This window comes from Drosophila kikkawai, chromosome 2L (assembly GCF_030179895.1).
Source record: "Drosophila kikkawai strain 14028-0561.14 chromosome 2L, DkikHiC1v2, whole genome shotgun sequence".
Classification (NCBI taxonomy): domain Eukaryota; kingdom Metazoa; phylum Arthropoda; class Insecta; order Diptera; family Drosophilidae; genus Drosophila; species Drosophila kikkawai.
Genome location: NC_091728.1, coordinates 20,378,386 through 20,392,369, shown reverse-complemented (window position 1 = coordinate 20,392,369; position 13,984 = coordinate 20,378,386). Strand labels below are relative to the sequence as shown.

General features: G+C 37.0%; 5 protein-coding genes across 5 annotated transcripts; 3 read left to right on the top strand and 2 right to left on the bottom strand.

The window, feature by feature from the left end:
- Positions 1-396: 396 nt before the first annotated feature.
- On the bottom strand, positions 397-1,839 carry LOC108072486 (glucose-fructose oxidoreductase domain-containing protein 1). Its single transcript, XM_017163651.3, has one exon. It carries the CDS (start codon positions 1,751-1,753, stop codon positions 599-601), a length of 1,155 nt encoding a protein of 384 aa, XP_017019140.1. The 5' UTR covers positions 1,754-1,839; the 3' UTR covers positions 397-598.
- A 3,319-nt stretch (positions 1,840-5,158) lies between these two features.
- On the top strand, positions 5,159-5,792 carry Vm26Aa (Vitelline membrane 26Aa). The gene has a single exon (XM_017163686.3). It carries the CDS (start codon positions 5,238-5,240, stop codon positions 5,652-5,654), a length of 417 nt encoding a protein of 138 aa, XP_017019175.1. The 5' UTR covers positions 5,159-5,237; the 3' UTR covers positions 5,655-5,792.
- A 1,949-nt stretch (positions 5,793-7,741) lies between these two features.
- Positions 7,742-8,307, bottom strand: Vm26Ab (Vitelline membrane 26Ab). Its single transcript, XM_017163647.3, has one exon. It carries the CDS (start codon positions 8,305-8,307, stop codon positions 7,810-7,812), a length of 498 nt encoding a protein of 165 aa, XP_017019136.2. The 3' UTR covers positions 7,742-7,809.
- A 197-nt stretch (positions 8,308-8,504) lies between these two features.
- Positions 8,505-8,880, top strand: LOC108072482 (uncharacterized). The gene has a single exon (XM_017163648.3). The coding sequence runs from the start codon at positions 8,558-8,560 to the stop codon at positions 8,822-8,824; it is 267 nt and encodes an 88-aa protein (XP_017019137.2). The 5' UTR covers positions 8,505-8,557; the 3' UTR covers positions 8,825-8,880.
- Positions 8,881-10,703: 1,823 nt separating this feature from the next.
- On the top strand, positions 10,704-11,481 carry LOC108072537 (transmembrane protein 138). The gene is made up of 3 exons (XM_017163712.3): positions 10,704-10,902; positions 10,966-11,222; positions 11,289-11,481. Exons 1-3 carry the CDS (start codon positions 10,769-10,771, stop codon positions 11,396-11,398), a joined length of 501 nt encoding a protein of 166 aa, XP_017019201.1. The 5' UTR covers positions 10,704-10,768; the 3' UTR covers positions 11,399-11,481.
- The last annotated feature ends 2,503 nt before the right edge of the window (positions 11,482-13,984 follow it).

Sequence of the window (13,984 nt, the reverse complement as noted above, 5' to 3'; positions counted from 1 at the left end):
AAGAGGGGTGTTACGGTTTTTAATATGATTTTGTGACTTGTTACGTATGTTTAACTTTGTCCAAAATACACAAGAAGAAGGAACGGTTTATTTATAGCTTGCTTTTCTTTATAATTTCCAATTGGGGTGCAATTAATTCCCAATCAAATTTTAAAAAATTATTTTAAATATTCCTATATAAAGAAAATGGTTCCTAATATTATTAGAAGTAATAGTACAAAGCTAAACTGACTTTGGGATATAGATAAGAATTAATAAATAAAATATAATCATTACAAAAAACAAATTCATTTAGTTGTTTGATTATTTTAATTCCCAGACTAATAAATTTCTAAAAAATATAAAAAAGATTTTAAAATATTACCTTTTATAAAAATTTTTAAATGAAATTAAATATTGAATTACAAATATTTAAATTTTATTAGTTTCAAAATGCCGATGCCATTTAAATATAATAAGTTAAATACATTGATGAACATGAGACACTGGGCCTAAAGGCCGAGAATCTGGTAAATGCTTACAAACTAAACACAAAATTATATAAAAATATTTATATACTGATTTCCTGGAGTGATTGCACCAATTTCCAAAGAACACACTACATGGTGGACATGCGTGCATAGCGAATGATCTGATCGTGATTGAGAGGGGCATCTGTGGACAGCTGGACCCTTTGCCATTGCCGGGACTCATTCGATTTCCGGATGGCCTCCACCACAGCCTGGACATACAGGCCATCTTCGAATGTGGCTGCCGTGGAGACGGGTGCCTTGACCCAGGAGGATTCCTTGCTGCCAAAGGCTTCTTTGAGAGCTCCTACCATCTTGCAGAGGCCCTTGATGTAGGGTCGTGGTAACAAGGAGTTGTTTGTGGCAAAGTGTAGGTCCTGGACGTCCACGTACACTGCTTCCTCCTTGGGCTGTCCCTCTTTGAGCACGAAAAGATCACCGCCGCGCACCACCAGGTGCCCTTTGCTGCCGTAGATAAGAACTTCCTGGGAGAATGCCTTTGCCGGCACCGTATGACTGTGCAGGGCCACGGTCACCAGAGTTCCCGTAGTCAGCTCCATCTGGAAGTTGCAGAAATCCGGCGCTGTGATCTGCCTGATGCCATTGATGGCCGGCGTGGTCTTGGTGTATGAACGGAGGACTCCGTGGACGCGAATCGCCTGCTGCTGCAGCAGAAAACTAACCAAGTCCACCACAGATCCCACTAGATTCAGAGCTCCACCGCCCATTTGGGCGTCGCACATCCAGTTGTACTTCTCGGGGAACAGCGTGCCCATCTGTACACGCACATCCATGAGCACCACGTCGCCAATGGAGCCTATCAGCTCATCCTGCAGGCAGCGACGCATGTGCGTGAAGGCGGGTAGAAACCGCAGCGGGTGATTCACCAGAGAAATCAGCGTTGGATAATACTGCGAGGCGCGGACCATTTTCAGGGCATCTTGCTGATGCAGTCCGGCGGGCTTGTCGCAGACCACGTGCTTGCCAATGCCAAGCGCCTTCACCGAGATCTCGGCGTGCAGGAACGGCTGGCAGACAATGAACACCAGGTCCACGTCCTTGCGCAGCAGGACATCGTCAATAACGTTCGTGTGGAATTGCACATTTTGTGTAGTGGCCGTCTCTTTGGCCTCCTTCAGTGTGCGGCCCCAAATGGCCCGAACCTCGAAACCCTTTTCTCGGAGCAGCGGAACCAGGACGTTGGCTATCTCGCCAGTTCCAAAGACTCCAACGCCAGGCAGCATCGTTTAAATGCCAGAATAATTCACAAATTTAAGAGACGAATTGGGATTGTTTTTATTTTGCCACGAGAACAGAGCTGCCAGATCGATTGAACTGCAGGTGTTGACATCTGTAGCAGGCAGCTTGTTGTAATCTCACCCATTTCGATAACACAACCAATGTTGCCACATCATTTATATACAATCGGCGGGAGAATTTAAACGCTGAATTATGGTACTTGACTCCTTATACAAGTTACGTTTTTTTTCCTCTAAACACATAATATTCGAAAATAAATGCAACGCAAGCCAATTAAAAATTCAGCTCGGCAACCAAAACCTTGTAATACCTTAAACACATTTTCAGCAGGTCTTCGGTCGCGACGCAGAAAATTAACATATTAAAGACGGTCAACGAGTAGGAGGCAGTAAAGACCGAGGAGGCCAAGAGACAGATGGTCTAGAAAGCTAAGACCAGCAGTACCCTCAGCGTAACTTCTGCAGCATCTATGTACCTAGAATCTCTTAATCGCATACTGGAGGACTTCATCACTCCCGCTAAAAAAGTATACAGCAGAACATTGTCCTGGGTTTAAATATGGAGCTGAAACCTCCATGAGTTGGAGAGTTAAAGAGCCAACAAGCAAATATTCTGCAGACTGAAGTGAAGTTTTGAAAGCAGATCATCATACAGGATCTCCTTTCAAAACTTCAGATTTCCAGATTTCTCCAGAGATTTGGCAAAATTGATACCCAACAGCAAAACCTGCGAGTTTTAAATCTTTTAACGAGTGAAATGCTTTAGGAAGATTATCTTACCATTTAAATAAGTTCAATAAAAATCTGAAATTCCATTATAAAGTATGAGTCTCGTATAAATCTTTAAGTTCTAGTGAACTACTTAAAAATCTTTATTCACAGTCGTTGTTGGGTGAACGAGGAATAAATGGTTTATAATAACTTCGGAAAATCATGTACAAAAACTCAGCATTTGGGATACGGATCACTAGCAACTTCTCAAGATATTTCCTTTTACCCTTTTAAAGTATATATGAATTTGATATAAATAAACAAGCGACTTATTCCAGCCACTTCTGTCCGTTTCAACAGCTGACTCTCAAGAATCGATATATGAATGGTAGAGGAAATTGTAATAACTAATTTGACTTTCATAACATACCATTCTCTGAATAAAAATTTAGATTAAAAATGAAAAATCGAAAAAAAAAAACAGTTTACAATGGCATCAGCAACTAATCAAAAATGTCTCATAAATAAGCCAAAAAGGCATCAAATTCAATTCGGCAAGCATTTCTGTGCTAGTTTTTACTAGGTTAACAAATCTGCATACTCAATTTAAAATTTTAGGAAATCAAAATTTTTTCAATTTTTGAAAATTTTAATGATGTAACCCCATATCAATTTTTGAAAAAAAAAATAATTTCAAAACTTTTTTTCTTTTTGACATAGCTAATAAGATGCGTCTGTTGATGCTGATCAAGATTATATATGGTTTATGGGGTCGGAAATGGCTCCTTCACTGGTTTGCACCCTTCGGACTAAAATTATAGTACCCTGTAAGGGTATCGAAACAATAACAATATATATTTATGACCAGGAAATATGCCAGCAAAATACACAATAGTATAAATTAATCGGTTTCCTTTAATTCAAAACTATAGCATTTTTAAACATTTTTCTAGATTCCAATTATTATCTTAAAATTAATGTTACCAAAAACATATCGCCATCTTTAGAGACTTTAAAAATTAAGTTTTTAGGGAATTTGTCAGTAAGTCGTTCAACATTTTCTTAATAATTAGTATTGGATCAACTCATATTAGGCCAAAGCTGCATTTATATATCTTTGTATAATTTAAATTATGATTTCTCTTCAATTTCGCACTGCAATTCTACACATTCTTTATAAAAAGTGTATGCGCACGTATCTTGAAGCCACTTTAAAAGCTGCAAACTGCCAACGACCTGAATATTTGGCCTGAGCTGGGAAATTTATCAGGCATACCAAGCACACTTGAAAATGCAACAAATTCAATATGTACATAATAAGGAAAATATTTTAAAATTTTTGCAAAATAATATTTATAAAAATAAACAAAAACAAATACACACAAAATACATTTGTACATTTGAAATTAATTTATAAAGAGTTTCTATGTTTTACTGACCCATCACATATTACATAAATGACAACTGGGCACCACAGAAATCTCGTTTTAAAAATCTGTGGCAAACTGGGTTCCTTTTGGGTTTAATAATTTCAACAAAATAAAAATGAAAAACTATTTTTTTGTTTTCATAATAATTCAAATTTAGATTCCTAAATGCCTTCCGTAAATGTCCATGCAAACTATTATTATATGTATTACAAATTAATATTATATTTAATTAAAAAATGGCAATAATACATACATTAAGGTATGGATAAATACACTTTAAAATATATTTTCCTAACAACAATATATATGTATTTGATCTATAGCTATGGCATAAAATATTTAAGAATATTTATACTTTTTTACTTCATGCTAAAAATCGCAATTAATTAGCATAGAGTACATGGTGGAAATTACATCTGAACAGACAGTTGAAAGAAAATGCTGAACAGAAAACGTTTTCGGCAAAAGTCAGACGTCTCTAGCAATGTATATTTTTGGGGCTTAAGCTCTTCCAGTCCGAGAATTGAGCTATGTCGGGAAAAAATAAACCCCAGAAGAAGATTAGGCCGAAGCTGATACATTTTTTAAAATTTAAGCTAGTAGGGCCAAGAACCGTTGTTAATTTAAAGGAAGTTTCCTTTACTTTTATCTTAAACTCTGTTGTAGAAGGGAAGTTTAATTTATTTATTTTATTAAAAATATATATAAACATAAGCTTTGATGATTTCTTAATTACATAATAAAACATATGTTTATAATCAATAAATATATGATGATATGATATGATGTGGAATTTCACACAAGCATATATATGTATGTAAATATATTAAACATTAAAAACATATTAATTATATTTCAGAACATATGATTATACTGTCAGCTTAGTCTAGAATTTGTATAATATTTTATATGTGGGTATGTATTGATTTTTTACTGATTTCGAAACATCGAAATTGGGCCACATAGCCTTAATAATTTGTACACCCACAATTTGAAGTGCGATGCACTCAATTTCTTACACTGGTCGAACATTTTCGCAGACCCAAACGCTTTTCTGCCTTAGTGATGACCCCAAAAAGCTGACGATGGGCTATTACCGATGTCAGCGGTATATATTCTGGCATTGGGCTGATCCAGCATTAAAGCAAAAGTTAAGACAAAAACCAAGAATAGTTACAGCCATTAAACTCTTCACTTTGTGCCCACTAGACAGATTGGTCAGCTATATAAACTAGCCGGCGGACTGGGAATGGCATCAGTCACCTTTGGTAACTACAATCAGTCAAACCAACTCCCAGCAGCCTCCAGCTCCAACTCCGAACTTCAAGATGAAATCCTTCGTGTGCATCGCCCTCATCGCCTTCGCCGCCGCCGCCCTGGCTTCCCCCACCAACGTGGCTTCGTCCAGCGCCACCACCGGAGCCACCGGAGTGAACACCCAGACCTCCGAGCTGGAGGGCCAGGGCTTCGGTGACCTGACCCGTCTCCGCAAGTCCGCCTATGGCGGCAGCTCCGGCGGCTATGGCGGCTCCAGCGTCCCAGCTCCTCCCTGCCCCAAGAACTACCTGTTCAGCTGCCAGCCCAACCTCGCCCCAGTGCCGTGCAGCGCTCCCGCTCCCAGCTACGGATCCGCCGGTGCCTACTCCTCCCCGGTGGCCTCGTACATCGCCCCCACCTACGGCGTGCCCCAGCAGCAGCTCTACAGCGCCGCCTACGTTCCCCAGAACTTTGGCTACCAGTACTAAGTATCGGCCCGCCACAGCTACCACAGCCTGATCCCCGGACCATGAACTCCACTGTTGAGATATAAAAAAATTTATGGATAAAAAATTGTATAAAAAATATTTATTGCAAATTAAAATACAAAAAAATTACCCTATAAACATTTGTTTTTTTATTATACAAGAATATTAACTTATGAACTTCTCTCAGGACTTTGACCAAATGCATTTAAGATTTTTAAGGAAGAATGCAAACCATAACAATTTAAATGAATTAATTTAAAAACCAAAAGGAACTTTACTTTTTACTTGCAAATAAATAAGTTTTAGCACTTTTACAAATTATGAAAAGCTTTTCTTTCTTAAAATAATAACTTTCGCGATTTTTATATACATAATTTCAAATTCCTTGAGATATGCCTTGTATATAATTTTTATATAATGAAATATCAATTTAAATTATGGATGACTTACCATATAGTAAAACCGATTTATTGATTAGCTTCCCTGTTTTTTTTTTTTTTTAATTTTAGAATTTTGGCAACATTAAAAAAAAATCGTACGATTATATCTTTAGCATAATAAAAACAAAAAATGCAATGGTAAGGTTATATATATTTAAACTACTCATATAAAACCTGAGATATAGTAAATATTTGCTTTAAAAAGTTTGTATTTTAACATGTAAGGAAAGATTACTTAATTATAAATAATTTTGTTGCTTTTAAACATTTACATAAATAGCTTATACATACGTAATTATTTTGTATGGCTCAAAATATTCATAATAAAATTTAAGAACTTTATCATATAAATTTAGCTGCCATAATAATATAATTATAATACATTAATTACATAGATTTTTCCTACATTTTTAAATGCTTGATGTATAAATTATACAAAACTGTTTTTTTTCTGTGTACATTTATCCAAGTCAGTGTACTCTCAGTTAGTAACAGTTACCTAAATTTCCATTATTAATAAAAAATTACTGGTATGGGACGCTTAATGCTTGATCAAGCCAAAAATTATGGTCGTTTTTGGCATTATGTATAAGAGAATAAAAAATGAAAAATAAGAAAAGATTGCAACACATCCGCGATGACCGAACAAAATCGACAAGCAATGCGGAAAAGTAGAAAGTGCAAACAGTTTTGTAATCCGATATCGGATCCAACAAATGCTAGCCTACACTCAGAAAAATAGTCACCATGAAATTAAAAAAAGGCTGTTTTTTTATTTAAGTTTTCTATATAGATTATAAATTTTAATTATTTTTTATAATCTTTATTGTGATATTATGGGACAGCAACGGTTACTTATGATGTGATATTTATTTATAGATCTTCTTCTTGTCGAGAGTATAGATTTAAACAATACTAATTTTATTCATCACGGTTTTCATAATAAAAATTGTGATAAATAAGAAACATATTCAGATTTTAGGGCTATTTTATTCTTAGTGTGGGGGTCAGTAATATCAAACTGCTGTGACCTTCGGGCAGCACGGAATTATCACAGTATATACGAATGTAAACCATGCCCTTTTTGTGACCCACCTTTGAATTTTAAGGTTCATCCAGTATGTACCATGTATCATTTCTCATTTCTATCCTTTACATGATTTATAATGTTTCAGAATTTTCCATATATTTATATATTTTCACGGATATTATAGCAAAGAGCCAACCAAAAATTTCGGTATCCGAATGAGACATATTTTATAGAGTATATCAATCAAAGAAGGTTGCCATTCTTAAAGGTTGAGTGCACTAAAATTTGGAGTTAAAAGCCTAAAATTAAATTATAAAAAATATATCAAAGATACAAAATAAATCAAAATATCCAGAACAAGCATAATTGGAGTACAAGTAAATGAGAAACATAAACAAATAAAGTTGCTATTCATTGTGCATTATGGAGATATCAGAGTATTATAAAAAATCGCATTATTTATGCTCAAAAGCAGAGCAATAAATTCGTTATTTCAAATTATAAATTTGTTGTTTTAAACCTAATGCTCTATAAAATTTTCCAATTAAAGATAATCCTGGTATCTAGTAATCTGAAAAAGAAATATCTGAAATATCCCAAACTAAAAGTCCAATAAGTTTTGTTTGCAATAATCGGTTCTCTTTATTCGTAGACGTAATAGGCCAGTTATCTGATTTTGGTCTCCTTACAGTTCCCGGACGAAGGGAACGGCATACTGGGGCACGTACTGCGAGTAGGCACCGGCAGATCCGTAGGATGGAGCTGGAGCCGAGCAGGGCACGGGCTGCAGAGAGGGCTGGCAGCTGAACAGGTAGTTCTTGGGGCACGGCGGGGATGGGATGGAAGCGGGAGCCGAGTACGCAGGAGCAGCCGGTGCCGAGTAGGCTGGAGCAGCAGGTGCCGAGTAGGCCGGGGCAGCGGGAGCAGAGTAGGCCGGGGCAGCGGGAGCAGAGTAAGCCGGAGCAGCAGGTGCCGAGTAGGCCGGAGCAGCGGGAGCAGAGTAGGCCGGGGCAGCAGGAGCAGCTCCGTAGCTGCCGTAAGCAGAGCGCGACACACGGATGTTCTCGGCCAGTGGTGCCGGGATGAGGATACCCTGTGTGGGCTGCAGCTGGATGGTCTCGCTGGAGACGACGGCGAAGACCAGAGCGGCGGCGATGAGGAATTGACCAATGTAAGATGCCATGGCGGAGGGTTCTTTAGCTGTCTCTACTTGCTGCTGAAGTGGCGAACGAAGGCTGTTGACTGTTGGTTAAACTCCGGGAGCCAACCCACTTTATAGCCCACTGCGAAAACGGCGATCCACTGAAGTACCGCGTCAGCGAGCGGCAAAGAAATGCACATGGAAGCAGTGGCTGAGTCCCAAAAACTGCTGACGACCCAGAAGCAGGGTGTAGGGTAATGGACATTGGCTGCATTCGTCGCCAGTGGCCGAAATGTCGACGTTCTGGCTAGTAGTGGCCTCCATTCTGATGACCTTAAATGCGAGCTGGCTTCCTAGCTTCGCCCAAGCCACATCCGCATCGATGTTCCAGTTTCTAGAGCGACCCAATGCCGAAGGCGATCAGAGCTGGTCTCATCTGCTGCCCACCAACTTCTACTCCGAGATGAATCAGCAGTACTACAGGCGATTTCGAAGACACGGAAGTGGACTGGAAGGACAGAGGCGACGTCACCAATTTGAATATGCTCAGTATATATGAAGATAATATAGTACTTTCGATCGAATAAAAAATTAGCTCTGGAGAATACAATATATAGTTCTTTTTTAAATAAAATACTTTTAAAAAATTAAAAAGAGTTGCAGAGATTAAAGGGAACGGCAGTTACAGTCAATAAAAACATTAAATTAGTAATTTATATTGTAAAATAAATTCAATTACAGATTTTTGGGCTTTAGGATTCTGACTAAATGTGTATGATATTTTTAAAACGGTACTTTTAAGACTTTTTCAATGAATTAAATTTAAAAAAGAACATTTATTTAAATAATTTGAATACAAAAAACTGTAATCCAATTTCTCAGATTGTCCCTTTTGGCCTAGTTATTAAATTTGTGAGCTTATCATATAATAATTATAAAATCATATAAAAACAAGAAAGGAAGCTAACTTCGGCACGCCGAAGTTTGTATACCCTTGCAGATATTATTTCATTACATTTTACCTATAATTATTATGTTTACAGTTTGACAGTTACAGTTTTACATTCACACCTTTACATTTTCTATACATCTACCGATCGCTCCTATGGCAGCTATAGGATATAGTTGTCCGATTTTCATGAAATTTATACCAAAATTCTAGAATAATAAAATAAGCTTATATCTCAGAGTATATGAAAATACGTTGAAAAACAACGAAGTTATAAGTTTTTTCCTATTAATTTCCCGATCGTTCCTATGGCAGCTATAAGATATAGACGTCCGATTTTCATGAAATTTTTATCGAAATTTTGAAATATAAATATAATATAATATATAAATATAAAATGGCCATATCTAAAAAATGGTGCAAAAATTATGAAAAACGGCAAAGTTTTAATTTTTTTTCTAAAAATTTTACGATCATTTGTATGGGAGCTATATGATATAGTCGTCCGATCCGGCCCGTTCCGACATATATAGCAGTGAGAGTATATAGAAGGCTATATGCAAAGTTTCATTCAGATAGCTTTAAAACTGAGGGACTAGTTTGCGTAGAAACGGACAGACGGACGGACGGACAGACGGACATGGCTAGATCGACTCGGCTGTTGATGCTGATCAAGAATATATATACTTTATAGGGTCGGAAAGGTCTCCTTCACTGCGTTGCAAACTTCTGACTGAAATTATAATACCCTGCAAGGGTATAATTATAATTTAATTATCATATAAAATTTAAATTTCTCTGCAGAGCTCTAATTTCAGTCAGAAGCTAGTAAGTCAGTGAAGGAGTCATTTCCGACCCTATAAATCACATATATTTGTGATCGGCATCAACAGCTGAGTTGATTTAGCCATGTTGGCAGTAAAAAAAAATTTTTCAATATTTTTTCAAAATTTGATAAGGGGTTACATCATTAAAATTGTTAAAAATTGAAAAAAATTTGAACTTAAAAATAAGTTCAATTTAGTATGCAGATTTGTTAACATTATAAAAACTAACTTATAACAAGTTTCCGAATTCAAATTAAAGCATTTTTGGCTTAGTTATAATATTTTTAAGTGTATGTCCGTCTGTCTATAGCTGCCATAGGAACTATCAGTAGATGTAGGGAAAAATGCAAAGCTGTGAGAGTAAAAATGTAAATATTATATGTAAGAAGTTAGTTAATGATATATTATTACTTTATATTATTAAATAATAATAATAAAATATAGTTATTTTAAACGAATTAATTAAAAATTTCGTCGTGCCGAAGTTTGCTTCTTTTCTAGTTTTTAAATAGCAATCGCTACAAGTGCTTAGACAGGGACATTTCATCCCCATTCTCATTCTCGCCGTAGCCTATCGATAACCCCTTGGCTTAGTGGGCAGCAGGGCGCATGCCTGCGGTATGTTTTGACGTCACTAGGACATCAAGGACACAACAAACCCCTCAAACCCCAGCTGGGATGAAACAAACCAAGTAATCTAAAAACATCGAAGCATTAAAGTCCAGCAATGAAGCTAACCCTGCGACGGTACTCCTGGGTGCTGATGTTCCAGTTTGCTCTCCTGGGAGTGGACCTGTTCTGCAACGCCTTTGGACCTTCCCTGGCGAGGAATCGCCTGCAGACCGCTATATTCTTCTTTGTGTGAGTAGTCGAGGAGAGTCGTTTGGGGAATTTCATTGATCGAGCTCCAATTTCCCATTGTAGCACTCAGGACGTCCTCATCATTGCGGAGTATCTGTTGTTTGCTCTAGCCCTGCACTCCACCTGCGTGTACCAGGTGGGCGCCTCGCACATAATCCTGCGCCATTGCAAGCTCTTTTTGGCCAGCATAACCATATATTTCCTGCTGTCCGCATCCCAGCACTTCTGGATTGTGTACCAGTACAGCCAGCCGCCCGATGTTGACGATGGTCACCAGTGGCCACTGGGTCTGATTGCTCTTTCCGTAAGCCAACGCATTAGTAAGTTGCTATAACGACCTGTCGTCCCAAAAATGATTTGTTAAATGCTCCTCCTTTCTTCCACAGTGTCGGTTTTCTATTATTACAGCTCCAAGTCTACCGCATTGACCATGGCGGATCCTAGATTTAAGGAAGAGCATCTTGATTGGATTGCAGAGCAGTTGGGCAATAAGTAATTTATGTCACAAAATATATATTTATGCACAAAGCACATGTAATAAATGTAAATAAAGGTCAGATAGTTATTGGAAAGGCTAAATCGGTGAAGCTTGTAATTAAGGGAGGGTTATGGTATTTAAATTTATTTTAAACAAGAAAGAAAGCTAACTTTGGCCAGTCAAAGTTTGTATACCCTTGCAGGTAACAATTAAAATATATAATAACTAAGCCAAAAATGCATTATTTTCGATTCGGAAAGCAGTTTTGTGTTAGTTTTTATTAATTTAAAAAAACTGCATACCAAATTTAAAATTTTAAGAAATCAAATTTTTTGGCCATTTTTGCTAATTTTAATGATGTTACCCCTTATCAAATTTCGCAAAAATGGCCAAAAAATCGATTTCTTCCGGACATGTCTAGAAAGATTCGCATGTTAATGCTGATCAAGAATATATATGGTTTAAGGGGTCGGAAATGATTCCTTGACTTGGAAAAATATTATTTTGTATTATAAAATCTGATTTTTTATATTAAAAAACTTCTCGATTTTTTTCATCATTAAAATTTTTTCATGCACTTTTGACTTAGTTATGATTTTTTGAATATTGGTTTTTTTCCGCAAAAACAATCCTTTTTTAAATTTAATTGCAGGATGCTGCCAGGAACTCAAAGCGGATGCCGATGGCGAGACAGAGAGCGTTGGCAAGGAGGATCAGGACGAGGAGGAGTAAAAGCGGACCAGGTGCTGGGGCACCGACATTTCCACATACCTCACCTTTTTAACTTATGAGGTTGCGGGTTTTTTTTTGGGTGGGATAATTTAAACAGGCTCAATAGAATGGCATTCTTGCGGTGGACAATGGAAAAAACATCAAATATTGCAAAATTGCTAGATCAGCATCACTGGCAGTTAGTTAGATGCCATTTTGTTCCAATACGGCAAAATAGCTAGATGAGCATCACTGGTAGTTAGTGAGATGCCATTTTGTCCCAATAATGCAAAATAGCTAGATCAGCATCACTGGCAGTTAGTTAGATGCCATTTTGTTCCAATACGGCAAAATAGCTAGATGAGCATCACTGGTAGTTAGTGAGATGCCATTTTGTCCCAATAATGCAAAATAGCTAGATGAGCATCACTGGCAGTTAGTTAGATGCCATTTTGTTCCAATACGGCAAAATAGCTAGATGAGCATCACTGGCAGTTAGAGGGATTCCATTTTGTCCCAATAATGCAAAATAGCTAGATGAGCATCACTGGCAGTTAGTGAGATGCCATTTTGTCCCAATAATGCAAAATAGCTAGATGAGCATCACTGGCAGTTAGTGGGATTCCATTTTGTCCCAATAATGCAAAATAGCTAGATGAGCATCACTGGCAGTTAGTGAGATGCCATTTTGTCCCAATAATGCAAAATAGCTAGATGAGCATCACTGGCAGTTAGAGAGATGCATTTTGTCCCAATAGGGCGTCACTGATGCAGATGAGCATCACTGATGCAGATGAGCATCACTGATGCAGATGAGCATCACTGATGCAGATGAGCATCACTGATGCAGATGAGCATCACTGATGCAGATGAGCATCACTGATGCAGATGAGCATCACTGATGCAAGTGAGCAAAACTTTTAATTCAAATTGGCCGCTTTCCAAACTGGGGTAACAGGCGAACAGAAACCAGCAGCAAGCAACTGAAAACTTGTATAAACTGTTATAAAAACTTATGGGCAAAAATAATAATTGGTATAAACTGTTATATTTCATTTTATGCATTTATACCTATTTGTTGCCGACAACAAAAGCTTATGGCAACAACAACCTTTTTACAACAACATCCCTGCAGCAGCCCATCCAAATTTCCAAAAATTTCCATGCAAATTGCCCGTTTCCCAAATTGGGGTACCAGGCGAACAGAAACCAGCAGCAAGCAACTGAAAACTGTTATAAACTGTTATAAAAACTTTGGGCCACGAAAAACGTGCCAGTGTGACCATATTGTAAATTTTGTCCAAGTTTCAAACCATTTCGGAGCCGGCGAAAGTTAGCGCAGACTCAAACCGTTTGAATCCAAATTTAGGTGTTATTTTGCAACTGCACCTGGGCACACTGAAACTGATCGTCGTTAAATTCAAATTCAAATTTGGCAGTTAAATTCAAATTCAAATTTGGCAGTTAAAATATTTAAAAAAAAATTGGTTAATTCTAAAAAAATCTTAAATAAATATAAAAAATCTAAAAAATGTTTAAAAATTCAGAAAAAAATGTTAAAATTCAGCAAAATTTTAAAAATTTAGAACAATTTTTTAAAAATTTAGAAGAATTGTAAAATATCCGAAAAAAATGTTTAAAATTCAGAAAACAAATTTAAAAATTTAGATTTTGCTTTCAAAATAATTAGATTTTTCCCCAAACGATCCCAAATAAATGCCGCCTTCACAAAAAAATTGCACATTGATTTCACCATCTTTTATCGATTCATATTTGTGAGTTCCATCAATTACATTTACATATTTAAATTGCATTTATAAATATTTTAATTATTTACGCCTGCTGCAGGGTTTTAACTAGCCCGGAGTCAAGATCCGATCACCGTCCTCCACT